Genomic DNA, 27,966 nt, shown 5'->3' on the forward strand with positions numbered 1-27,966 from the left:
CAGGTGCACATCCCTCAGGGCCTGCAGGCTGTCACGGCAGGTGCTCATCCCCCAGGGACGCAGGCTGCAGCGGGGCACACAGCCAGGGCCTGCAGGTTGTCACACCACGTCCAGGTGTGCAGAGAACAGGATTCAGTCATTTTATGCATCTGTACTACTGTTTGTACGGGTGGGGAATGCATTTCTTCAAGTGTAACTAAAGTATCTACTTTCTAAAGGTTTTCCAAGTAGTTAGAGGGCGTCACTTTGCTCCAAATGACTCCCGTGGCTCTGGTAACCTGTGGGCCGGACATGCCTGCAAGCTTAACCTTGTCTTAACGCACAGACACCAAGCACTTGGCCCAAGGGTCACGCCAACTACAGACGGCACAGGGCCTCAGGGAAGACCACGCCCGTTCTCCAAGTGGCCCAGCTCCCACTTAACCTGACTCGGAGGACAGTGTTTCTAGAAAATTCTCAAGGGGAAAGTGACCATGTCCAGGTAAATCTCCAAGATTCAATCCAGCCTTGTTCCAGGTGAACTGTGACACCCACGGTGGTATCAGGTTAGGACAGTGTCTTGGTAGAGTCGTCACCCCAACCTGCTGATGGTAAAAGTTCTCAGTTTGGGGCTAAGGTAACTCAGGCCCAGGGACTAAGCTCTGACCACAACCTATAGCTTCCTTAGGCATCACACCACACACATTGCTCACCCAGAAAACAACTCCTATGGGCTCCACTAACAAGTTCATATCCTGCTTTAGGACCCAAGTATTTCCTCTAACATTCCAAACCCAACCATGCCACGAGTTGCCACACACGAGCTCCGACTTCCACATGGCCCGCAAGCAGTAAATGCCAGGTTCCCCAAGGCTGGCTGACTTCCTGTGGAACCACGCCGACTCCAACCAGACCACCCAAGGCCAGGAAGTCAGGACCCTGGCGAGTGGGCTACGAGACCACAGCTCAGCCAGCAGCAGCACAACGTGCAGGATTCACTTTGTCAAATCTCAGCAAAGCCAAAGGGGAGAAACAGGAAACACACTGAGGTGCTGGCATGGCCCAGTTGGCAGCACTTTACCATGTCGTCAATTTTTTGCAGGGTTCTACCCCAGACCCAGTACCCCAGGGCTCTCACGCGGCATCCATCACAGGGGCCATCGGAAGCGATCTCAGACACACCTTCCAACCCACACGTTCCACTTTCACACTCCTGTGCACCCCATACGCGGCTTCGCGCACTCACTGTTCTGCCGAGCAGGATGGGGCAGGGCCACCCAGCGTCCACCTGCGGTAGGTGCTGGGCTGCCTGTGCCCTGCTCTGCGGGGGGAACAGCCTTGGCATGACCTGCTCTCCCAACTCTCGGCTAGACAGATGGGGGGCTGTGTCTGTAAGACCTGCCTGAGTTCCTTCTCCCACCTGAGCTAAACCAGGTGGTACCTGGAGACACAAGACGGCACAGGTCCACCGGAGCACAGGATGCTCTCAGTCAAAGTTCTAGAACATACAGCTGTCTTACATGATGTTAAAAAATAAACGCTAAGAGAGGCAGAGCACCCAGCACTGCCATTCTTACAGTCAGACCTAGCAGAGCAGCTCCCGTGCCTTCTGCCGGACTACGCACCCGCACACACGCCTTCAAACCCACTCTGAGGTAGAAGAAAAGTTCCACTGGCCGGCGCCTTCCCACGTCACCGTCAGTTTCTCCTGCGCCGACGCATGTTGGCCCGGTGCGGTCTGCAGCACCAGCCTAACCAAGGGGTCCCCCCTTATTGCCAGCATGCTGTAGTTTGCTTCCAGATGTCCAGTAAAGCTGAAGTATTCATTTAAACTGATAAACATTTCCCTCCAGTATCTGCCTAACAATCTTAGAGTTTTGGCAAGAGTTTAACACACACACACAGACGCAAACACCATGTCTCTTACACACACACACACACACCCCAAAGTGCTCACTGTCCTTCCTGTAACGCATGGCCAGCTCATCGCCCAATGGCCACGTTCACCGTGATTGTCAACAACAGCACCAGGGAGCAGAGATGAAATGGACAAAGGCACGTGGAGATTGTCACGGGGACACTACGGACGTCACATTCCCTTAAAGCAGAGCCTCCCGGCTCCTGTAAACAATGGCCCTGAGGCGGCTGAGGCCTTCAGGGGGACCCCTGGGACCACCAGGCAGCAGTAGGCCTGCAGGGCTCCGAGGCAGGGAGCGCCAAATGGGCGCCACCAAGTGACCTCACAACGCATTTAAAACAGGAGACAGCTTCCTGCTGCCGGCGCCCCAGATCCCAGCTGACCCTCCAGGGCCTGGGACGTCATCTGTCACAGTTCACGTCTGTTCTTCTGAGTCCACGCAGGGGGCCGGCCCCCGCCACGGCAGTCATCTCAGAGCGGGGCCCAGCAGCAGTCATGTGGCCCGTGGCAGCCTGGTGGAGCGGTCACGGACGCTGCGGGCCAGCTGCTTGATGAAGAGGCCATAGCTCCGGCCGCAGTAGGTGTGCAGCGTCTTGCGCAGCGCCAGCTCCAGGGGCTGCAGCAGGGCGCGCACACTGGCGTCCTCAAAGGAACACTGGAGAGAGAACACAACAGGCGAGACGCAAGTCACCACGTTTACCCAAATCCCTGCCACGCGCCCAGGTCCACGGCAGCCCCACGGGCAGGCCGGATGCAGAAGACGGACATCCCACCAAAGGGGGCTGCAGGGAGGGACAGCAAGAGCAGAACCCCACGCACGCCTGGGGGAAAGGACTCAGGACCAGCCCCAGACTGCCGGGGACTGCGCCCCTGGCCAGGCCCCAGAGAACAGGCCGCTCAGTGCTGTCTGGCCCATCAGCGACGAAGTGGCATCCTTTGCACACTACAAGATACATCAAGAAGCCGAGGAGTTATCTAACTGCTCTCCCGCCCCACCCTGGGTAGAAACAGAAAGGCTTTTAACCACAGTCTGCCTGGGGAGTCTGCTTTCCTACACACAACTCAAAGACCTTAACCTGCATGGGGGGGGTGGTGAGGACTTCCCACAGGCCATCATGCACCCAAAACTGTGCCTGACCCAACCCCCCTAACCAGCCCTGCCCCCAACACTGGGTTGCCCCTCCCTCACTGCCCACGAGCACAGTCCAGCGAAGTCACAGCTGACCCTTCAGCCACACGGCTGGGAGGGAGAGCTACACGGCAAGCCTCTGGTGGCCACAGATGTATGGCACTGGGCATTCAAAAGGAAAATAAGGGGTGTGAGTAATATAATGCACCCCAACATACGCTGAGTTGGCCAGATCCCCCAGACCTTAGGATGGGACCCACTTCAATCAGAGGCAAGACATACAAATTAACAGAGACACCCAAAAGCAGATCCACAGGTAGTCACCCACTTCCTGAGTGAAGGTCAAGTGTCTGAACTTCACATGCATGGGCGTGGCCCGCACAGGGCTTGGCTGCACGAGGGCCCTGCTGGCCCAGCTGTCCACAGCTCAGATCCCCTCGGCTGGACGCGAGCCTGGGGGACAGCTCACTTCTCAGTGAGTCAGGGAAAAGGGGCAGTACCTGAGAGACCGATTAACTTCATTAGGGAAAATGGACAGAAAGTACAAATCATGTGTTAATTCAGTATCTGAAGTTGTTTTGAAAATAAAATAACATTTCAAAGAGGATGTCAAAGATAGTTAATCAACTTAAAATGATTACTGGCTTTTTTAAGCGATAAATTTAATTAGCCAATGAGAAAAGCATATAAAATGAGTGAGGTTTGATTCTCTAATAATGTCTGCTTTATACGCTCAGAGGAAACAAAGGAATCGCATTTTTGTAGGAATGCATTTCTTTCTTACCCTCACAAGTCTTGGGACCTCAAAAGTGCTTTTCCTCATTTTTATCACCCTCTGACAACACACCATAAAGTATTACTAAAATACAGTATTAATTTCTGAAGGCTACAGCGCCTGCTGCATTAGAATAAACATCAACACTAAATTCTGGAATTCCTCTCTGAGTGCAGCCGTACAATATACCAAGGACTGAGGAACCGCCTAAGCTTTCTACCCAAGAAACCTGGCAAACAGAACCAACACGAAAGCCCCCGGGCGCCTGTGACAGGACAGAGGGCGCTGGGCATGGCCGGAATCCCCCTGTCACGGGGTGACCATCACACACTGCACTTCTGCCGCTGCCCGCCTCCAGCGCCACGCCAGCCCCCCACACCCCAGTGTCACCTCTGCAGGGATCCCAGCCCCATCTTCGCGTCCCTGTGAACCCTGCCTCCCTGGCGAGGCAGGGCTGCCACGGCACTCACAGTCCAAGCCACTCCTTCCCAGCTGCCCACCAGTACCAGCACATGGGGGCTGGCAGACAGGGCTGCCGTCCACAGAACACATGTGGCCCCAGTCCTTCTCCCCAAGCAGAGGCAGCAACTCTAACCTCGCTTGGAAGTGCCCCCAGCAGCCCACCTGGACTGCAGGGCAGCGGACTCAGGACTCAGAATAGGCGTCTGGGCAAGGGGTGATGTCATTTCCTGCCGAGCTCACATGCTGGATAAAGGAAACCCCACTTGCCGAGGGAGCAAGGACAGTGGGGCAGAAACCCTGCAGCTCCTTCCGCACAAGGAGACAGCAAGCAGCAGAGGACAGCTTCCAGGCGCTGCAACGGGCCTGAGGTAAGTGCCACCTGGGGTAAGAGCCGGGCCACCTGTGCCAGTACGCACGTCTCTGTGGTTACCAACATCACACCTAGCCTCCCCAACCATTGCAAAAAAAAAAAAAAAGTACCAGTAAGTAAGAACAAGAAAATCTCTAAAACTGGCACAAGCAGACCAGACTGGATTTCAGCTGACTGAAACAGCTAGTGAGGGGGTGGGAGAGGGTGTCAGTATCTGTGAACCAGGCACCTGGGGGCAGGAGGGGGCTGCAGGCCAGGCCTGAATCCCACCGCCCAGTGACCACGGCAGATCAGGGTTTAGGCCAAGGCTCAACCTCAGGCTAGACGCGCTGGACAACCCTAATGAGAAGCAGCATCTACAGCCTTTCCCACCAACAAACCACACTTGGACAGGCCCTGGTCAGCCTCCCCAGCGAAGGAGACACCAGCTACGCCAAGACCAAGAGCACTGGCACCAGAGAGGGAGCGCAGCTGTGTTCCCCAAATATGCCAGGGAAAATATAAATGTGGAGCAGGGCAGAGCGAACACTGGGACCGTGGAGTCAGGAACCCACGGGCTTCTGTACCCGGATCCAAGCTGCGGCTCACAGGACCTGGTTCTCACCCTGGAGAAGATGCACCAAGGCTTGGGGCCTGTGACAGAGCATGAGGGAGCTGGCTCCTGGCCAGAGGCCCTGCAGAGACCACTCACAGAGAGCCGCCAGCGCACAGCTCACACACCAAGCGGAGGGAGGGGCGGGGAGCGCACGGAGCCAGCCCCGGGCCGTGCCAGCCAGGAGAAAGCCTCGCTTACGTTTCTCAGGGCTTCGTACACGGCTCTGAATGCGGGCTGCTTGTCGTCGTGGTAGACGCCCCGGTTCCCGTGAAGGACGGAGACGCCCTCCTCCTCAGCCCCCCGGCAGTTGCTTCCATAAATGCAGTGATCCGGGCGGTAATTCCATTGGCACGGGAAAACAAACAGGCTTTCTACGTGAGGAAAGACCAGACAATGACACGAGGGTGCTGACTCCAAAGGATTAACACTTTGCACAAACCCTACTTCAAATACATCAATATTTAGGGCTGGTGTTATGCATGGCAGCTCAAATGGGTGCTGGTTTGCATCCCAGCTGCTCCACTTCTTTTTTCTTTTTCTTTTCTCTTCTTTTGGAGAGGCAGATATACAGACAGAAGGAGATGCAAAGAGAAAGATTTTTCATCTGCTAGTTCACTCCCCAAGTGGCCACATCGGCTAGAACTAAGCCGATCGGAAGCCAGAAGCTTCCTCCCATTCACCCACATGGGTGCAGCATCCCAAGGCTTTGGCCGTCCTCAACTGCTTTCCCAGGCCACCAGCAGGGAGCTGGATGGGAAGTGGAGCAGCCAGGACACGAACCAGAGTCCATATGGGATCCCGGTGCATGCAAGGCAAGGATTTTAACCTCTAGGCTACTGTGCCGGGCCCAAGTTCCTCCAATTCTCAGTCAGCTCTCTGCTAATGACCTGGGAAAGCTGCACAGGATGACCCGAGCACTTTGACCCTGATCACTCACGTGGGAGACAGACCTAGAGCAGGTTCCTGGCTCCGCCCTGGCTGTTGTGGCCACTTAGGGTATGAAGCAGTAAATGGAAAGTAGCTCTCTCTTTTTCCCTCTCTCCGTGGCTCTAACTTTTGAATCTTTGAAAAAGGATACACAGATCTTGCCCCAGTCTCTGAGGCCATCTGGAGGCTGAATCAGAGGACTGAAGATTTCTGTGTGCTTTCTTTTTAAATCTACCTTTCAAATAAGTAAGTGTATAATTTTTTAAAAATAAACAAAGTGGCTGCATTAGCTTCAGCAGCACCTGTGGCAGCACTGTGAGAGCACCCACTCAAGTCTCACACGTAACACTTGTGGTCCAGCTCCCTGCAGAGGCACCCGGAAGGCAGTGGAGGCTGGCTCCAGTGCTTGGGCCTCTGCCACCGACGTGGGAGACGCAGAGGGGGCGCCCGGCTCCTAACCACAGCCTGGACCAGCCCCAGCTGCTGCAGCCCTCGCGGGGAGCAAGCCAGCAGATGGCAGCTATCACTCCATCTCTTTTCTCTCTCCCAGTTCTGCCTCCCCTCTCTAACTCTCTCCCCCTCTAACTCTGTTTTTCAAACAAATAAGTCTTTAAAACTATAAAATAATAATAATTTTAAAAAGCACCGCTTTTGCAGGGACTTCAAATGGTGAATAATGTATTTGGTTCTTTCCGCTAAATTAGTAGGTCAGAAAATTTATTCTGCTCTAAACATAAATAGTGGCAACTGTTAACACTCCTATCAACAAGCACAAAATTAAGACACGTCTCCCTTTTTGACTAATTCTGAGTTTTTCAACAAGTACAAGCAACAAATTAACTTAAACAATTATTACCTGGATTGTGAAAAAACATGATGTTGAGCAGGTCCTGGTCGCCCCACGTGATGTTGAGCTTGTACTTCTTGAGCAGCGGCACAAGAACATCTCCCCAGCGAAGCCGGGCCGTCGTCATGTCGTTCTGTCAACAACACAGGAGACTCGCAGGCTCCCAGGTTCAAATCCCCGGCCTCCCTTAGCAACCAGCACAAGCCCCCTTCCCTCCCCTCACCGGGAAACAGCAGCAATCCCCACTGTGAGGGTGACATGTGCCGTGAGCAACAAGGTAACTAGACGTGGAGACCATGACGGGAAGGGAAGGCAGTCATGTGCAAAAGCGGCCTCACTAGAAAACAGACAGTCCAGCGCAATAGCCTAGTGACCAAATCCCTGTCTTGGCAACTGCCGGGATCCCATATGGGTGCTGGTTCTAATCCCGGCAGCTCCACTTCCCATCCAGCTCCCTGCTTGTGGCCTGGGAAATCAGTCGAGGACAGTCCAAAGCCTTGGGACCCTGCACCAAGCCTGGAGGAAGCTCCTGGCTCCTAATCAGCTCAGCATCGGCCGCTGTGGCCACTTGGGGCGTGAGTCAATGGATGCAAGACCTTCCTCTCTGTCTCTCCTTTTTGTAAATCTGACTTTGTAATATAATAAATAAATAAATCTTATTTTTAAAAGAAAGATAAATAAAAGCAAACAGGACTATTTCACCATGACCACTACCATTCTCACACATACTTGCTCAACTTTGATAAGAAAGTGCTCAAAATAATGAGTAAAACAATAATATGCAACCAACGTCAGACACTGGGAAGTATCTGCAATAGAAAGTGACTTGCAAAGGTAGAAAATATTGAAAAAAAAAAAAAAGCAGGAATGTGTCAGTGCTGCACTGTGTAGATGCTGTGTTCTGTCACCCACTCACTGCCGGGCTATCTCAGTGCCGTGGCCCTATTACCCACTCACTGTCGGGCTATCTCAGTGCAGTGGCCTCTATTACCTACTCACTGCCGGGCTATCTCAGCGCCGTGGCCTCTATTACCTACTCACTGCCGGGCTATCTCAGTGCCGTGGCCTCTATTACCCACTCACTGCCGGGCTATCTCAGTGCCGTGGCACTATTACCTACTCACTGCCGGGCTATCTCAGTGCAGTGGTCCCTATTTCCCACTCACTGCTGGGCTGTCTCCACTACAGGATCAGTAGATGCCTGAAACCAGACTTGGGTCTGAGCTCCAGGCCTGCTTGTCTAGGATGACACTCAGCCTACAAACGAGGAACTCATAATAAGCCACAACAGTTGCGACAGTCTGTTCTGTGAGCTCACGACCATGCTGCTGAAAACATCTTACTGTACTGCAGACCCCAGCCACCTACCTCAGGGCAGGGTTTTTTCCTCCCAGGGGGAACATGAACCTTTACCCTTCAGCGGTTTGCCACAGTCCTGCTCACCTGCATCAATGAACCCCAGCCTTGCTGCTCTGAGGTGGGGGGTCATACAGAGAAGCCCAGGGTGACGCCCAGAACCAAGACAGCCACGCAGTAACTCAGGCTCAGGGATGGCTCCGGCCAGGTGCCAGGTCAAGTGCACAGCGTGAGGTCCCACCATGCAGCTCAGCATGGAGCTCAAGTTAAAACATACAAATTGCTCATGTCTGGAAGTTCCCACTCACTGCTTTTGAACCACAGATAAATGAAACCAAAGACAGGGGACCCGTGGGCTGTGGGGACACTGCCACACACAATCCACCCAGAGAACATGCCTAGCCAAGACACCGTCCGACTGTTTCCTCAAGTGCTCAAGTGTTTTCTCGTTAGGACTTTCAATGGATTTCTTCATCAACATATTGTCAATCCTGCAGGTTTCCTCCCAGATCAAAGAGGTTTTCTTAAGAAAACACAGGCCTAGCCGTCTTAGCAGGTTTGTGCACAGCCATAACTCACGGTCCCAGAGGGAGGTGGGCGCGGATGGCATTGTGGCAGCAATGAGGAGTCTGCCTCCGCAAGGGACTGCAGTCATGGTCTCCCAAGGCTCCCCAAGGCCCCCCAAGGCCCCATAAAGCCCCCCAAGGCCCCATAAGGCCCCCCAAGGCTTGGGACCAGACTTGAAGGACTCTGCAAGGACTGTAGCAGCCAAACACCTGCACTCAAAACCCAAAACGCCATCTCCAACTCTCTCTGCCCTCAGTGCAAAAGGCAGCTTGCTGGTTAAACTGCAATGCCAGAGGCATCCGGAACCAAACCACAGCAGTGTGAAAAATGACTCCAAGTTGTTCAATGTGGAGGCTACAGACACAATGTTTAGATTTGTCCCAGAAATCGCAGAATTGGTAGGAAAAGCCAAAGTGACGGTTGCTAAGGCTACAGGTAGGAAAATAAGATAATGACTGTGGAACAAAGAAGCAGAAGGCCAGTCCACGCTGCAGCATCACCCAGCAATCCTAAGGTCCTGAGAACGTTAGGTCCAGAGGACAAGGGTAGGGTTGTGAGAGCTGGGAGCTCCCAGTCCAGGGCCAGCGTGCAACCATCCTGCCCAGCGGTCTCCATCACATGAGCCAGCAGGCACATGTGGGCCTTCACCTGGCTAATACATCACAGACAAAACAGCAGGACGCAGGGGAGAGACAGCTGTGACACCCAAGAGCGGCATTCAAGTGAGCAAGGGAAATGAAAAAAGAGTGGGTCTGCCCACATCAAAGCAGTCCAACCACCAGAGGGTGTCGCATTGCACCTGCAGCACCCTGCCGCCCACAGCTCCGTGAAGCCAAGGCAGCTCAGAGGGCAATCTCACAGCACCATCTCCTGGTGTAAGAGCCCGACAGCCAGGACGCTCAGCATCGATAACAAAACCTGAACACTTCCAACCACGGGGCTGCTGCAATGGTGGAGCAGCCGGAACTGCAGCTTGCAATGCTGGCATCCCAAGGGCACCAGTGTGCGTCCCACCTTCTCCAGTTCTGATCCAGCACCCGGGTAATGGCTTTGGCAAAGCAGACTGCATGCTCAGATCCCTACCCGCCAACACAGAGGACCCAGGAGAAGCCTCCTGGCTTCGGCCTGGCCCAGCCCTGGTCCTTGTCGCCACTTGCACTGAACCAGCAGATCTCTCTGTCTCTTCCTCTCCCTCTGCAATGCTGCCTTTCAAATAAACAAATAAATCTTTAAAAATAAAAAATCAAAAGCAAATACTGGCACAGCAAATAGAGCCTTACAGCACCAGCCTCCCATATGAAGGCTCCTATTCAAGTGCTGGCTGCTCACTGTCAATCCAGCTCCCTGCTCCTGCACCTGGGAAAGCAGTGGCAGGTGGCCCCAGCATCTGACTCCTTTCCACCCTGTGGGACGCCTAGAGGGAGCTGGAAGTTCCTAGCTTTAGTACGGCCACACCTGGCCACTGCAGCCATCTAAGAGACAGAGAGCCAGGGGATGCAAGACTTTCTGCCTTTCAAATAAAACAAATCTTTTTCAAAAAGAGAATAAAATATTGAAGTAAAAGCTACTCTGCTAAACAAGAACAGAGAAGCACATTGCCTCATCACACATCCAACAACAGGGATGACGACACAGACGTGAACCGAGCTTTGGGGACGGTTCAGAGAACGCAAGGGGAAAAGCCCTGGCTGCCCAGCGGGGCCCCAGAGTCAGATGCACGTGAGCCACGTGAGCGAAACGCTGGCGTGCTGTGGTGACGACACAAGCTGGAGGCTGCCGGTCCAAAGGGAGACGAACTCCCAGCGGGGCGGGTGTTGCCCCCAGCACATGGGAAGATGGGTAACCATGAGGGACCACAGCCACCAGCAGCTGAAGACAAACACACCACACACCGCCCTTCATGAGCACCTTTAGCCTAACCAGACGCAGAGGAGACGGCCGGCCGCATCCGCCTGGTGCTTCCGCGTGCCAGGGTCTGAGCTGAGCACCAAGGAGACGGACGGCCGCATCCGCCTGGTGCTTCCGCGTGCCAGGGTCTGAGCTGAGCACCAAGGAGACGGACGGCCGCATCCGCCTGGTGCTTCCGCGTGCCAGGGTCTGAGCTGAGCACCAAGGAGACGGACGGCCGCATCCGCCTGGTGCTTCCGCGTGCCAGGGTCTGTGCTGAGCACTTTCTCCGGTTAAGAATCATCTGACTCGGGGGCTGGTATGCTGACGCAGCAGGGTAACTCCCAAGTGGGCGCAGATCTGTATCCCAACTGCTCTACTTCTGATCCAGCTCCCTGCCTGTGGCCTGGAAGGCAGCAGAGGATGGAGGAAGCCTTTGGAGCCCTGTACCTGTGGGGGAGACCCAGAAGAAGCTCCCAGCTTCAGACTGGCCCAATTCTGGCTGCTGTGGACATTTGGGGCATAAACCAGCAGACAGAAGACTTCTCAGTCTAAAGTCCTCTCTCTGTGAAATCTATCATTCAAACAAAAATACTAAATCTTAAAAAAAATAAAAATAAAAACCTACTTTATTTTATATTTGGAAGACAACAAGATAACATGAACAGAGATCTCCCATCTCTTAGTTCATTACCCCAAATGCCCCAGCAGCAGGGGCTGAGCCAAGCGGAAGCCACAAACCAGAAATCCATTTTGGTCTCCCAGGTTGGTGAGGTAGGGGCTCAGCCATCATGTGCCACTCCCCAGAGGGCACCTGAGCAGGAGGCCAGGCACTCAGGTATGGCTCATGGCATCCCAAACAGGAGCTTAACCCGTCCAGGGTTGTAACACCTCCTCCCATGCTAAACGTTCCATAAATGGATCTCTCTGAAACTAACCGAGCCAGTTTAGTGAGGTGGCTTGGTTTCAGGGGGAAAACCTGATACCTGTAAGCTGACAGACAAGGGCCCCAAAGCATGCAGGGCCCAAAAACCATGACAACAGAACTGACCACACGCAAGTTATCGACAGGAGATGCTTGGAGCAAGAGTGCTGACCCTGCAACAGCAGGAACCTGCCGAGGGCTTGCTTGTAGGTCAACTCCCACAGCGCCAGACCCCCAGCACTCTGCCGTCAGCAGCACTCCACAGTGCAGCAAGCTGGAGCACACACGTCCAAACTGAGGGAGTCAGGTGCACAGTTAGCCCAGAGCCCTAGCACAGTGCTGCCTGGGCTTAGCCAGCCCCCCCACCATCTGACTGCACTGCTCCGTGGGCTTCCTGGGTGTCCACCCAGGGCACAGCCTCGCTCACAGCCAGGACGATGCCGCTGCCCCCACTGCCAGCCGGTGACCCAGAGAACAAAGCACGGGAACAGACTTCCTTCAACGATGCTGCATAACCAGAACCCCTGGAACAGTTCTGCTGCAAGGCAAACTTTTCAAAATGTACACCAGCCACCTGCTTCGCGCCCACCTTCCACAGCCACCTGCTTCGCGCCCACCTTCCACAGCCACCTGCATCGCGCCCACCTTCCACAGCCACCCGCCCCAGTGCTCACCTTCCACAGCCACCCGCCCCAGTGCTCACCTTGAAGTACTTGCGACGCATCCGGGTCATGTTCATAAGCATCACCCCAGAGTTGAGCCCGGTCTCTCCGTAGTAGGGGTGTCTGGCGAAGCGGTTGTACCATCCGATTCGAGGCTCCTCATGTTCTGGGGCCATTGCAGCAATTTGTGTGGAATTAAATTCTTTTAGTAAAGACCAGATATCGTCCACAGGCCGTAAAAATAAGATATCGGTGTCGACATACAACAGGGAGTCCACTTCTTTCAAGATTAACTATGAGCAAAGACAGTTCAATGGTTAACAGCAGTGGCCCTAGAATTTACCCAGCACCACAACAAACAGAAGATGTTTTCATTATAAAAGGTTTAGCTAAGACCTAAGCTAACTTTAAACTTTAAAAAGTACATATATTATGCCTGATTCGGTCATTTTTGACAGCAGAGTATATAAGAATATGACGCTAAGCTGCGTGCAGGTTGAGGATTCCCAAACAGAAAATGCCCAACCCAAAGGCACTAAGACCCTCCGCCTTCCGAGCAGTGCCAGGAAGCCGTAGCTCGGGTCTGAGCCTCTCTCACAACCGAAGCGCCCCCAGCACCTTAGCAGAGGGGCCAGCATCACCTCCTCTGCCCTGGAGCTCGCAGCCAGCTCACAGAAAGATGGGAATGTTTCAGATTCCAGATGAGCCAGGACTCTAGAGCTCCAGGCAGACAGGCAATGTGTTTCTCTATTACCTCCTTTCAAAACAAAAACTTCTAGAGGGGCAGAAGGGTGGGATCTGCGGCACTGGACACGCTGATTGCCACAGCCCTGACTCGGACACAGAAAGGAGGCACCATGGGCAGGCCAGAGCTGCCAATGGCCATCAGACCAGGACAAAGGAACCAGCACCTCACTGGATGACTACGGTGGTTTTCGGGGTTTCATACAACAATCGCACTTGTGGATAAAGTGGAAGAGACTGGTGGAGAAGCAGCTGAGCCCAAGTGCTTTCCTTTGCTCACTGTCGCACAGGAGTACCCAGTGGTTACCAGTTAGCGGCCTCTCCCATCACACACGGACGGGGCAGCCTGTCTACCCACCCATCCTACACAGCCGGCAGGACACAGGTGCTGTGTCAATGACACACGGGGTGTGGCAGTCACTCAGTGTGCGACTCAGAAACATTTAAGGCCTACTGAATTCCAGACTGGCAAGGTCTTCCTTGGTGGAAGTGAAGACTGCTAACAGTTCCAGCCCCCGCATGTTTTAGGAGCAGCAAGCACACGGCTGACACAGCTACCAGGCTGCTTCACTTGCGAGCCAGTTCCCCACTAAGGTGCCTGAGAAAAGCAGCAGAGGATGGCCCAAGTGCCCGAGTTCCTGCCGCCTACATGGGAGACCCAGAAGCAGCTCCCGGGTCCCTGCTTTGGCCTGGCCCCAGCCACGGCTGTTGGGGCCACTGGGGGAGTGAACCAGCAGATGGAAGATCATTCTTTCTCTTCCAGTAACTGCCAGAAGCTAGAGAGGCCTCCACGTGTCCTGAAGGCACAAGGGCCCAAGCAGCACACCCAAGCCCCTGTCTGTGCACACTGCAGGGGGGGACGGCATCGCCTCAGAAATGACTGAAGGCATGTGCCCCCGTGTCAGGGTTTCACTCCGGCCCTGACTGGTTCTGCAGGAACCACAACGACAGTGCCCATGGGCACCGACTCTGCAGCGAGCCAGCCTTGGCACAGGCACAACCACCGCTGGGGTGGGCAGGGAGCACTCACAGGCAGGAACAGTCTCTGTGAGGCACAGGGCTTGAAGAGCTTCTTCCACTCAGCGGCGTTCTCCGGCGGGAAGGTGATGGGGTACAGCGTGTAGTTAAAGTTCTGCAGACGTGCCCAGCCGTCGAGCTGAAACACACGAAATGCCAAGATCTCACCTCCCAGGTGCCACACAGCAGAAACTGCCAGGCAGTTTCTGTATGTCCCCAGAAGTAGCACAGACTGTCCGCAGTCCACAGTCCATGAAATCTCAAACAACCCCGGAGCACTGGCACAGGGGAAGCCGAGAGAATACGAATCCGAACACCGGAGGATCAACGAGCTTACCAAGCCTTTCCCTTCCTCTCAATACCTCCACAAACGCAAACCAGGAAGGCTGGGCTCCAACTTTATCACCATGGAAAAGTAAAAGGGGTTGGAGCTCCCGCAGAGCAGGTAAGGCAACTTACAGCAATGGCTCCTCGTACGGAAATGGGTTCAACCCTGGATGATCCACTTCCTATGCAATTCCCTGCAAATACACTTGGGAAAACCCAACAGGAAGGTTCGAATCCTTGGGCTCCTGTGCCCATGTGGGAGGTCTGGAAAAAGCTCCTGGCTCCTGCCTTTGGTCTGGCTTAACCCTGGGAGTAACAGCTAACTGGGGAGTGAACCAGCAGACAAAAGATCACTCGCTTGCTCTCTCTGCAATTCTGCCTTTCAAATAAATAAGATAAATCTTAAGGGCCCAACACGGCAGCCGAGTGTCTTACGTCCTCACTTTGCATGTGCTGGGATCCCATATGGGTGCTGGCTTGTGTCCCGGCTGCTCAATTTTCCATCCAGTCCCCTGCTAGTGGCCTAGAAGAGGCCCAATGCCTTGGGACCCTGCACTCACATGGTAGACCTGGAACAAGCTCCTGGCTCCTGGCTTTGGACTGGTTCAGCTCCAGCCACTGAGGCCACTTGGGGAGTGAACCAGAAGATGGAAAATCTTTCTCTGTCTCTCCTCCTCTTGGTAAATCTGAATTTCCAATTAAAAAATAAAATAAATAAAAACTTTTAAAAATTTAAAAAATCTTAAGGCTGATATAAAAATGACTTTAAAATGTTTTCCTACCCATACTGGGTTTTTTTTTAATAATTTTGAGAGGCAGGCAGGAAGCAAAGTTGCTGTTTGCTGGTCCACTCCTAAACACTAGGCCAAAGCCAAGGAAAGCAGCCAATCGAGGTCTCTCCCATGGCTGCACCGAGGACCAGAGCCACGGACGCCAGTGCCAGGAACTGACACCGCAGTCAGACACCCAAGGCAGGGCGCGCTCATCCTAGGCGGCAGGGCAGCCACTTGGCCCCCCGGGCACACTGCTAACTTACACAGGGACCACTAACCAAACGCCCTGTGCCAAGCCAGCAGTGCCAAGCACATGTGAATGAACACACATACTTGTCAGCATCTGCGAGCACTTCAGGGCACCACACCAACTTGCTAGGAGCTCAGTTTAACATCTGCCTAGCACCGCCGCTCCGAGACCACAGCCGCCAGCTCCCCGGGGAGCCCTCGGAAACTCCCCTCGGACAGGGCGAAGCCCTTCAGCCAGCAGGCAGAGCTGCAGGGAACTGGCCCCATCCAGCATAGTTGAAGGCACTCTGCTCTGGCATTTCGGAAAAGGGTTTACAAAGCATGGGCACTTTTTACTATCCCTCCTGACTTACAAAATCACTTGGAGATCCCCCGACATCAACACTTCCAAATGAAAGACCTTAGTCATTCTTCCTTAAACATAATTAACCACCTTCCGTTTCGGTACCAAAAGCACATTCTATCCTCTATAGTTGATCTTTTTTTTCATCAAAAGCAATATCAAACATGTTCAGTGCTGGCTGCTCTGGTCACAGATACTCAGCAACAGCAGGGCTCTGCCAGGCAGGGCCAAGCTCGGAGCCACGGCACTGGAGGGGCGGAGGGGCTTGGGTGCACCCTGCTATCTTGCTGCAAGCTGGGGTTCCCAGGCGGCAGGGGTCTCTTGCCATTCCTGTCACCGCTGGCACAAGATGAATTCCTCCGTATTTTAGAAAACGACCCAGATAGAGAACAAGATGAAGGCACATATCCAAAACCCAGGAAGCCACATGCAGAACCAGAGCTTAAGAAAGCAAACTGTGCACGTGTGTGTGACAGTCAGACCAGGCACAGAGACTCCAACGTCATGAGACCTGCTCTGACGCAGGGTGGGGCGTGTCCAGCTGCTCGCTCACCTGCTGCCCTCCTGCTGAGCCATGGTGCTCACATCCTCAATCTGGGCCCCAGTCCCCAAGGCACCCTCCCTAACGGCAAGGGGTGGCCACACCCTTGCATTCACATCAGGAAAGGGGCAAAACCCACCCTGGGTGCACCCCCTCCTCTCCTGTCAGGGAGGGAGAGCATGAGTGCAGTGGCTGCACCCCAAGTGGCCCCTCCCACCAGTGGGTGGAAGCCCCACACTAAAAATGTTTCAGTCAAGGGCAGAGACCGACCAGCCACTGACCAACAAGAGCAGCTGCAGAATCCACGGCTGTCAGCACAGCCGCTGTGATCTTGGGCTTTCTGCCATGTCAGCCACCTGATCCCAACCAGCACAAACCCAAAGGAAGGTCCTTTCTCACAGCAGCAGGGATCCCAGATCCCTGCAGGGCTAAGCAGAGGGAGCAGGGACCCCAGAACCCTCCCCCCACCGGCAGGGCAGAGCAGAGGGAGCAGAGACCCCAGAACCCTCTCCCCACCGGCAGGGCTGAGCAGAGGCAGCAGCGACCCCAGGCCCCTGCAGGGCTGACACTGCCGTCAGACAGCGAGCCCAACTTCATGACCGTGCACCAAGGGACAAACCACGCGCACGCACCCTGCCTTTGAAGCTGTCGTGCAGCTGTTCCTCGGCAAAGATGTGGAACTGCAGGGGCTTAATGCTGAAGATGATGGCTGACTTCAACATGGTGAGGGTCTCCTCCAGTCTCTCGCCGCAGGCCACCACGGCCAGGTGCATTCTCTCCGCAGGCTGAGGCTTCAGGACAACGTACCTGCAGGGAGAGACCACCGCTCAGGGTGTCAGGACATGCTCCCGGCTCCAGTCTGGGGCGCAAAGCTTCCAGTCAGACAGCAGAGAACAAACCACAAGACACGACACGGTGCACTCAATCGCTACGCGCACGTGCTCCACAGGCCCTTCTCAGCCAACGCCCCTGTCGGAACCAGGGACAATCTGCCGAGAACACATGGGGGGCAGCACCGCGGGTGCACGGGGAGAAGTCACACCCGGCCACTGGGTTCTCAAGGCATCTGCCAGGACATGGGTTCTTCATGGTCCTGAAGAACTCCTCTCCAACGCCCTAAAAGCTCACCTTAAATGAAAACAGAACCCTGTGCATACCCTCCGTTCACCCAAAACCCGTCCCCTGGTTTCTCTCGCCCAACGGGCTAGCGTGATATTGTAACTTCACCCACAAATATTTCTATGAGGGTCCATAAAACACTAGGCAAACTCTAGTCCTTTGGGGAGGAGCGGTTCCTTAGACTCGAGCTTTCAGCCTCTGAGTACATTAGAACCCTCTTCCAGCACCAAGCACCAGCCTGCACGCCCCTGAACAAGCTGCCACCTCTGCCACCATCAAGAGTGAGTTTGGGTCATTTCACACTGTTACCTGCTTGAGAGATTGTGCAATGGACAGGGAGAGCAAGCACTCTGGCATCCGCTGGTTCACGTCCCCACATGCCCACGTGGCAGGGGCTGGGCAGGCTGAAGCCAGGAACGACGACCCCAATGCAGGCTCCCATGTCCTCACGCCGCGCCCAGCCGCCTCCCAGGGCCCAGCAGCAGCAGCAGCAGCAGGCACACCCACACCCGCAGCACAGCCATGACTCAGCCAGCCACACCAGCACACTGCCCCCACTTCCCCCGTGTCCCTTGTCGTGAGAGCACTCCACACAGGTGAGCCTGCACACCTGAGCTGACGAAATAAACTGTGGACATCTGCTGCTCACCGTGCCCACGAGGGGCACAAACCCGAAGGGGCCTCTGGATGAGCAGGACAGAGAGGTGGGCGTTCTGAGTGGCCACAGGGAAGTGGACAGCAGACCAAGGAATTGTGGCCCCTGGCCGGCAGGATCTGCATCTGGGCATGCCTCAGCCACGTAGACTTACACATCACCCAAGCAGGCATGCACCCCTCACAACTACAGAAACAACATTAAAAACAAAATAAAACCGGAGAAAAACAAAACAAACTTACTGCTCTGAAAGAACAACAGAAAGATCTTCCACCTGCTGGCTCACTATTAGAGCTGGTGTTTACTGGAGCTGGGGCTGGGCCAGGCAGAGGCCAAGAGCCTGGAACTTCCTCCAGATCTCCCATGTGGGTGCAGGGTCCCAAGGCTTCAGGCCGTCCTCGACTGCTTTCCCAGGCCACAAGAAGGAAGCTGGATGGGAAGTGGAGCTGCCGGGATCAGAACCGGCGCCCATATGGGATCCCGGCGCGTTCAAGGCGAGGACTTTAGCTTCTAGGCCATTGCGCCGGGCCCACCTCATAGATTCCAAACCCTCAGTGCCAGTCTTTCCGTTTTTACGTATATCTCTGCTCTAGAAGAATACATTTTTTTCTCCTGTTAGCATAAATAGCTCCAGTGCATTCCTGTACTGAAGTCATCACTCTGTAATGACACAATACCTGCCCCGGAATCGCCACTAGAGCAAAGACAACACAACAGGTGAACCAACAGAGCTCTACCAACCAAAGGGGTCGTGAATCCTTAAAACTGGGGGTCTGGGCTCGGTGGTGCAGCACCTTACATCACTGCCAACAACCCCCACCTCCTCTCTGCTCCTCACCTCCTCTCTGCGACCCCCACCTCCCCTCTATGACCCCCACCTCCCCTCTGTGACCCTCACCTCCCCTCTGAGACCCCCACCTCCTCTCTGTGACCCCACCTCCTCTCTGCGACCCCCACCTTCTCTGTGCTCCCCACCTCCTCTCTGCAACCCTCACCTCCTCTCTGTGCTTCTAGCCCCACTCCCTGCAAACACACCTGGAAGACACCGCTTTCAGCTTTGGTGTTTATCCAGCTTCCACAGGCAGAAGTTGGGGGGTGGGGAGGAAGGCGGGGAATACAGGCCAAGCTATGTTTGCAAAACCCCACTCACGAGCAAGCAGACTCCCCAAGAAGCACCGAGGAGAAGCGGGGACCCCGACACTCTGAAGCCATAAGCCACAGGGCAGCACCTGACCGGGCCTGGCCTGTGTCTGCATTTCCAGCACCTTCTCACAGGCGGGACAGACGAGGAGCCTCCGCTGACTTCAGGAGCCTAGGACATACTGAGCACACAAGCAATCTAAAAAGGCATGCAGCCCAGAGCTGTGAGGGCCAGTGTCCACGCGGAGCAGCTGGGGGCGGGGAGAACGCAGGGCCGCTGAACACAGGGAGCCAGGACGCAGACAGACAAAAGTGTGTTGTCCAGATCCACTGCGTGGCAAGGGGACCAAGCGTAACAGCATGTGTATCTTAAAACCCCCGAGGGAACAGATGTGAACAGTCTCACTACAAATGTGTGTGTGTGTGCAAAATAAGTCATGGGTCTGCTGATTAGCTCAGTACACGAGAATTCTACAGTAGAAGCCTGCATCAGCACACCGCCTCGTACCACATAAGTGTACACAATTATTAGTTGACTGAAAATAAAAATGAGAATTGGAAGAATGTTTTAATGTAGGTCCCCCACCTTCATGAGCTGCTCCCTCCAGGAAGCCTCCCCCCCTCCCCGCCCCACTGATGGCTGGGGGGACCCCCAACTGACAGGGAAGCAAGCTGAGGGCACAGAGCCAACACAACTTCACTCGGCTTGCAATGGTAAGCAGAATTCAAGTCCAACTGTAAGGTGAGCAACGAGCCCCTAGCAGCCCCACCCCACTCCGGGCCCCTCCCGCCTGCCAGTGCAGACCGCTGCCTGAGTCCCACTGCCCCTCCCACTGACCAGCACACGGGGAGGGTCTCCAGGGCCCCCACCCTCAGCACCCAAAGAGCAGAGCTGAGCCCCACAGCCCTCTGAGGGACACGACTTTATCCTCCCATTACCCAGTCTCGACCCACAAGCAACAGGATCCTCTCCCAGCTGTCCCCACGTCCTCAAAAAAGCTTTCCTCTTGGTAAAATCATCTTCCAGTTAGATAAATGCCATACACACATCTCACATACACATACAGTCTTACAGACGTAGTTTCTATTGCTTTATATATTTATGTGTTATTATATATTTATGTGTTATTATTTGCAAGTATATACATAAACACATGTACATCCCTGGGGATCAGAAGCAGGACTTGGCCACTTGTTTATCATTTTGCCACCTGCTGCTTAAAAATCTGATCAGAAAACATTGTAAGAATGGTTTATCTTAACAACCTCAACAAAAACCATTTTTAGAACATGTCCATTCTTGAAGTTGTAACCACAAAGCGGGGAGAAAGAGGAGATAACCAATCAGAGACGTGAGTTCTCTCCCCACGTGCCAACACGCGACAAAACGGGGACAGAGGTTCCTACAGTGGGCTACCTCGGCTTACCCACGCTGGAGCCTACCTAAGAGCCGCTTCCCAAAAGCAGTTCACTCCACAAACATCAGAGGGCAGCATCCAATAGGGATTCCAGTAACAGAGCGGGGAGCCGGCACACCTGACAGGCGAGACAGAAACGAAGAGTCCTTCGTGAGCATTGCAGTTGGGATCATGGCCTCAAGCCTAACCCTAACCCTGGCTAGCTCAAGGCCCCTGAAACTGCAAACCCACACTGCTACGGCAACCTCCGGAAGCCGCTCTCTCCCTTCCCTTCTTTAGGGTAGGAACCTACGGTGGAGTGGACGCCAGTGAGCTGGACACCAGCGGGGAAGGCCCTGCCATGCTTGGCACTGGTCATGCCCACTGCCCGGCCACGGCAGCACCTGCTGACCCTGACAGCCGGCGAGAGGGGCAACAGCACAGGCAGAACGGAGGAAATGCACTGTCATTGCTTTCAGGGTCACCATGAGCCCGAGCTGCTGCCATGGGACCTCACAGACCACACAGGGACCAGGGGCCCCAAATCAGGACAGAGCCAGGGGACCTCGGGTCACCCCGGCTATAGGGCAGGATTGAGGGCATAACTAAGCTCGTGGGTGGGAGCTAACAGGGACATGCACACGTGGTGTTACAGACTCATGGCTCCTCCTGGCAGAGCCTGGCACCCTGGGTGCGCAGCAGAGTGCACGATGCGGGGAGAGCCACACACCAGCCCTCATTCTGAAGAGTCGCCACGTTGTCTGCCCAGAGATCCACCAGCCTCAGCTCTGCACCAGTCTCGGCTCACACTTCTGAAGGCACCCTGGGAGCCTGCCCACCAGCACCCTGCTTCCCCCGAAGCTGTGTGGTCACAACCTCCAAGCCAACAGGAAACAGGGTTAGGTGGCAAGCCACTTTTCCTCTAAATGGACAGCATGCTCCAGCCCTTCTGTGGGTCTCAGCAGAATCGACAACTGTTTTAGGAAGCCTGGGTTTGCACCTGCACCCCGTTCCCACGTTCCCTCTGTGCTTCTAACCCAAATCCCTGTAAGCAGCTGGGAGACAGCACATGATGGTCCCAAGCCCTTGGGTCCCTGTCACCCATGAGAGAGACCTGGATGGAGTTCCTGGCCCCTAACTGGCTGCTGTAGGCATTCACGAAGTGAACGAGGTCTCTTTCTGTCCCTCTGCCTTCCAATCAAACCTTCAAGAAGAGCACAGGGGCCTCTGGTGCAAGGCAGCACAGCCAATGCAGCTGCACAGGAGGCCTCCACGGAGGAAAGCTGCCCTTGCACCCTCCTGCCTCGCTTGTGTGCCCCTCCCTTGGCCCTCCCCCTGCCCTGCGGAACCCCAGCAAGGCACAGCCTGGAGATGGACACCAGGAAGGAAACTCACTATTTCCTAAGAACTTGAGATTGAACTTGCAATGATACCATCTGCTGCCTCAAACACAGAACAAGCCTTCCTGTCCCTCAGGCCACTTGCTTACACTGCAGAAAATGCAGACACAGGGGTCCAGCCCCACACCAAGAACCAAATGCAGCAGAAGGGGCCATGGCCCCTCCTCAAGTTGTCTGCCTCGCCCCTGAAGGAATGGCCTGCAAGCACCGATCAAGGGACAGAGCAAGGGTTCTCTGAGTCCAGGGACAGTGGCATCCCCTGATGGTGACAGGTAGGCACCTGCCGGTCACAGCGTGCAGAGATGCGTGCTCTGGCCAGCTGAGAGGATATCACCGTGGAAACAGAAAGCACATACATGGTCCCTGCAACATCACCTGAGGCTTTCAGAACAGAAAAAAACAAACAAAACAGGAGACAGGGGAGCTGACCAAAACAGGCATCTCCCAAACGCCACAACGTGAACAGCCAGCGCTGTAGTTTAGCAGGCTAAGCCACTGCCTAAGCACCAGCATCCCATGTGGTCACTAATTCGAGTCCTGACTGCTCTACTTCTGATCCAGCTCCAAAGGAAAGCAGCAGAGGATGGTCACACTGCTTGGGACCTTGCAACCACGTGGGAGACCTGGACAGAAGAAGCTCCGGGCTTTGGATCACCTCAACTCCAGCCACTGTAGCCATCTGAGGAGTGAACCAGGGGATGGAAGATCTCTCCTCTCTGTAACTCTGGATATCAAATAGAAATAAATCTTAAAAAAAAAAAAAGACGTATTTCATGCTCTGGGCTAAACAGCATTTAACAGCCACGCTCACACACAAAGCCAGTCCTCAAACCAGAGGTTTGCTTGACTCCAGCCACCAAAGTTCTTTTTATCTTCTTATAGCAGACTGCAAAACTTACTTCTCACTTCCAAATGACAATCACAAGCCTTCAGCAAACTCCAGGAACAGTGCGGGTGGAAGGTGGCCTGGGAGGGGCTGGGGGGCACACGGGCACTGATGGGCAGTGCCCGAGAAGGTGGTCCACATGACGCTGCCATGCCAGGCTCCAGCACCAAGAAGGATTTCCAGAAGGCTGACCTAAACCCCCTGCCCCAAGTCAGACCTTGGCCCCTGCCCCCGTTTCCATCCTGAGACTCAGTAAGTGGGAAAGGCACTCACCAACCGCCCTCAAACAATGATCCCACCAATTCAAAAGCTAACAATACACGCCCGCCCCCCAACCTCCTGCAGCACCAAGGCAAAAGAAAGGGAACGCACAGCCCATCTGAAATCCACTCTGAGCTGCTTGCATGCGCACACCATGAACTCACACACAGCATGTGCTGGCTGCCTGGCTGGCGGCGCTGTAGGCAGCCCCTCCCGGCAGACGTGCTCACAACCTCCGCGTCTCAGAGTGAGATCTCCTTATCACCAGTGCGCATGACTCTCCATTGGCCAATCTGTGCCCCCCTCTAAAAGCACAAAATACTATTAATTACTTTAATGAAGGTAATTACTGGCCTTTATTAAATGCTACTCATCAGGTTTCTGCTAAGCAATTGCTGTGGTTTGCACATCTGTCTCCCCTACTCCTTGGGGAGGGCGTGAGGAGGTGAGTAGTTGGTACCCCGTCAGAGAGGCCCAGAGGGCTGTCTGCACTTGCACGGGAGACTTGGAACAAGCTCCTGGCTCCCGGCTTCAGACTGGCTCAGCTCTGGCCGCTGCGGTCAACTCGGAGTGAATCAGCAGATGGAAGATCTTCCTATCTGTCTGCGACACATGGCTTTAGCAGCCAGTCCTGCCAAGAACCAGGGAGCTGGGACACAGGATGAGGCACAATAGGAGAGGCAGGGAGCCCCACAGGAGAACGCAGAGACCAAGGGGTTTGCTACAGAATCGACCCTTTCTTGACTTTACAGTCATGGCAAGGTAGGAAAAGCTTCCTTGCTCAAAGTCCAAGTGCATCCCAGTGGCCCTCCACTGCCTCCACAACGCTGGCTTCCTTACAGCACAGAGCATGCGGCTGAGATGTGGGGCCTGGGACCCCACTGCCAGGCATGCAAGCTGAGCAGGGATTCCCTGGGAATGCTGCCTGGGGAACAGACAACAGCTGGCCACAATGTAAACTATGAGAGGGCCCCACAGTATTAGCTACAGTGTCCTGTCCTGATAAAGCTTCACTGTTACCATACCAGGCAACACACTAGAAAACCCTGATGGAGGAACCCGTACGATGGCGGATGCTGGCTTCTGGGGTCAGGTCAGGTCGGGCCAGGGTGACTTCTAAGGCCACAGTCCAACCCTGCACTCTTCCAATTCCAGCACTCACAGGACATGACAAAAATGCTGACTCCATGCCTCCCCAGATGTGCACACACAGCAAGCTGACTGTCCTGTGTCAACCATCACAGTAAGGTGGCAAAGTCCAGAAACGGGGACACCACAATGTCGGGTTCCTGGTTTCCCCAGTGCCATGCCACATCTCCACTGTCACTGCCAGGATCTACCAGCAAAGTGTGGGGCTGGAATCACCCAGAGGAGTTCACAGCGCACAAAGTCGCCAGTGTGACCACATTAAGATCCCAGGGTCTCCCCACAGGGAGGGAATACTGCTCCCCAGCATGACAGCGAGGCTGCCTCCTCCACCTGCCTCAGGGGCCCTAAGCCAGCCAAGCCAGGTCCCCCTCCCTCCCCTGACAAGGCTGACTGGTCCACAGAAGGCACGAGACCAACCGGAGCCAGCCCCTGGGCTTTACTGGTTCAGGGAGAGGAGAGAACACACCTGGCCGGCAGCACGACAGAATCAAGCAGCCATGGTTCTTCCTCCCATGCTGTTGAAGACGGAGCTGTCGGATGTTAGCTGACCACCAAGCAGTGTATTATGAACTAGGTAAGGTCATCAGTGCAGTAGCTCAAGTTAAGACACAGTACTGCACACTAGAAACCTGCTATGGAGAAGCTCCTGTCCTACACACACAGAAACCAAGAGAGGTGACCAGTTTGATCGTGGTCATCACCCCACAAAACACACTTGCACTAAAACATCAAGCTGCACACTTCAAGTTCAACACGAATTCTGTTTATCAGCCGTATCCCAACACAGCCGGAAGAATCATGTAAGCTATGTTAGTATCTTCCTTCCTGGTGAGGAAATTAATGAGAAGTGACATCAATCTGCCAAGGCTCCACGGCAACAGGCGTCTAGAAGGGATCACGGGCTTGTCCAAGATCTACATATTTCAGAATGCACCAAATGCTAAGACATCCCACTGGAAAGTGGTTCCCATTCAAGCGCATTAAGAACATGGATTGGACACAAGATTCTGTGCAAAGAATACTTTTTGTTTTTTTTAAGATGTGGCTGCAAAAGCTATTCAGTCTACATTCACCCTTACTTAAGAAATAAAGCTCCAATCTCTCAAGGAGACCACAGCGCAAGAAGCAAGAGTGCCAGGGCAACCTTAGCTCTTCTTGGGGGTCCGCTCTCTGGCTACTGCACCCTGACAAGGCGGCACTGGCCAGCAAACAGCGGACACTCACTTCCAGCCCTGGTCCAGCTGCACTGCCATGTGTGCTGGGGAGGAGCAATCAGAGACGCTGACAAGGCACAGCCCATCATGAGTGAGGCAACCACCCAGCACCCCATTTGAGCCCTGCCAGGACTCCTCCTCCTGTTCCACTTGCCATCCAGCACCTGCAGTGCCTGGGAAAGCAGAGGAAGGCAGCCCAAGTGTGGGGACCCTGCCACTCACACAGCAGGTCTTGGCGTGGGTCTGGCCCAGCCACCACGGCCGTGGCCATTTGGGAAGTCATTCCAAGGGCGGAAGAGCATTCTGTCTCTGCCTTTCAAACAAGTAACAAAATCTTAGAACACCCACTGCCCATCCCTGACCTGACAAGGCACAAGTAAAACGTGTCTACCCAGAGCTTACCTGAGGCCCCTTCGCCCCAACACCTCCTGCCACACACAGGGGTGATGGAATGTTCTCCAAGCGGTGTCAGAGGCACTAGTGGACTGAGGCCTGACCACGCGCCACCTCGCACCGCCTCCTCCGTGACACCTCACGCTCACTGCTCTCACCCATCCACCAGCACCGAGCCCCTGGTCTGTTCACTGCCCAACAACCTCCTCAAAGCCGCCTGGCCAGGCAGACAACAGCCACTGGGAATCTGAGGCTGAAACAAAGTTACTGCATCACAGTAAGATGCTGACATCCTCCTGCTGCCCCCTTCCACCACATGCAAGGTGCAGACGCTTTGCAGCAGCCTCAGGGCGTGTCACTCTCAGTGGGCTCTTCCAACTCACGTGTGGCTGCACCGCCCGGGGACTGGACCCTGGGAGTGACAAGCCTGGCCCACGAAGTTCAGAGTTGTGGGACTTGCCTGACCTGAGCCAAATTGCAGGGTTGAAACCCAGGTCCAGCCAGAGGCAAGGCCTTAGCCTGGCAAGTGGAACCCACACTGTGGGGAACCCTTGCTCCAGCTCCCTGCCAGCTCAGACCCGGGCAGCCAGCAGGTGCCAGCTCCCATAGTTGGGTCTGTGCCACTCTCCTGGGACACTGAGATTTGAGTTCTCCCGCTCCTGGCTTCAGGCCTGCCCAGCCCTGGCCCAGCAATGGAAGCTCTCACCAACCCTGAAATGAAAACCTTTCTTTACAGCAGCCAGTTGTGCAAGGCACTGAAGTATCAAACTCCAGGCACAGGCTGTGCTTCCTGACTTGTCCCAAGAACTGTGCGTCAGACTCTCAACCTACCAGAGCACAGGGGCACCACCATCCCGGCTTCACCACAGCAGCGACCAGTAACCCCAAAGGCTACAGGAAGAAGCGGATAGGCGCCCCTGGAGAGCTGCCCACCTCAAGGCTGGGCACACACACAGCCAAGAAACACACACCGAGTCCCGGGAATTCCAATTCGTGCAGTGACTTCACCAAGCCCACCAGGTCACTCTGCTGCTCCGGACATACCGACGTTTCCAGAAACGTCCCTCCACCCTCTCCCCCACGATACCAGGGCACGCCAAGTTTATCGCTTGGGCTTCCCAACTTCCGACGAGCTGAGGAACAACCCCCGGAGTGGGCATCCCAGGAGCAAAACGCACCGCGCGCACACAGGCACGTGCAGAGCCACGACGCCTGCAGGCGAGGAGGCGTCGCCAAGTCCGCGAAGGAAACGCCGGACACTCATTTCTACCCGCTTTGAAGAGCGCCCGATAAAGACCCGGTCGCAGCAACCTCACGGCCGGAGCAGCCGGTTCGCCCGGGCTGGCGGCGGCCGGGACGCGGGGCTGACGCGCGAGCGGCCCGGCCGACCCCCGGCCCCAGCGCCCCCCGGCGCGGCCCTCCAGCGGGGGAAGCCGTACCTGTCCGCCCGAGCCGGACGCGCCGCGGGGCCCGCGCTGCCCGCCCCGGGGCCCGCGCTGCCCGCTCCGCTCACGGCGCCGCGCCCGCCGCCCGCCAGCCAGGAGGCCTCCGCGGCGCGCGGCTCCCCGTCGGCGCCGCGCTCGGGGCCCGCGGCGAGCTGGCTGAAGGCGTAGAGCAGCGAGCAGAAGCCGCAGAGCAGGCCCAGCGCCACGACGCGCAGGTAGCGCCGCATCGCGCCGCCGGCCCCGGCGAGCCGCCGCGCAGGGAGCGGCTCCGCGCAGCCGCGCCGCCCCGGCCCGCCCCGCCCGGAAGCCGCCGCGCGCTCGGGCCGCGAGGGCAGGGCCGGCGGGGCGGCGCGGGGTTGGCCGGGGCGCGCGCGCGCACGGCTCGGCACCGCCCCTCCGCGCGCCGCGGGGCCGCGCGTCCGGAATTCAAAAGCCGCCCGTGCACGTGCTGCTGGCCGCGGGCCCGGCGCGCTGCCCGGCGTGTGCACCGACCCCGCACCCCGACCCGATTCCC

At 55.4% G+C, this 27,966-nt stretch overlaps 1 protein-coding gene across 3 annotated transcripts; it reads right to left on the reverse strand.

Annotated features, from left to right (window-relative positions):
• On the reverse strand, positions 1-27,679 carry GXYLT1 (glucoside xylosyltransferase 1). Of its 3 annotated transcripts, none has more exons than XM_040978893.1 (8): positions 27,487-27,679; positions 23,648-23,673; positions 17,026-17,178; positions 14,174-14,299; positions 12,441-12,692; positions 7,012-7,135; positions 5,427-5,599; positions 1-2,552 (listed from the first exon to the last, which is right to left on the reverse strand). In XM_040978893.1, the coding sequence occupies exons 1-8, from the start codon at positions 27,677-27,679 to the stop codon at positions 2,391-2,393; spliced, it is 1,209 nt and encodes a 402-aa protein (XP_040834827.1). In that variant the 3' UTR covers positions 1-2,390. The 3 variants fall into 3 exon arrangements, with proteins under 3 accessions (XP_040834827.1, XP_040834825.1, XP_040834826.1); XM_040978891.1 differs by lacking the exon at positions 23,648-23,673 and adding an exon at positions 20,751-20,843 and having other exon boundaries at positions 17,026-17,200; positions 27,447-27,679; XM_040978892.1 differs by lacking the exon at positions 23,648-23,673 and having other exon boundaries at positions 17,026-17,200; positions 27,447-27,679.
• Between the last annotated feature and the right edge of the window lie 287 nt (positions 27,680-27,966).

The sequence above is a fragment of the Ochotona curzoniae genome, unplaced genomic scaffold (assembly GCF_017591425.1).
Source record: "Ochotona curzoniae isolate NIBS_2020 unplaced genomic scaffold, NIBS_Ocur_1.0 contig_2927, whole genome shotgun sequence".
NCBI classification, from domain to species: domain Eukaryota; kingdom Metazoa; phylum Chordata; class Mammalia; order Lagomorpha; family Ochotonidae; genus Ochotona; species Ochotona curzoniae.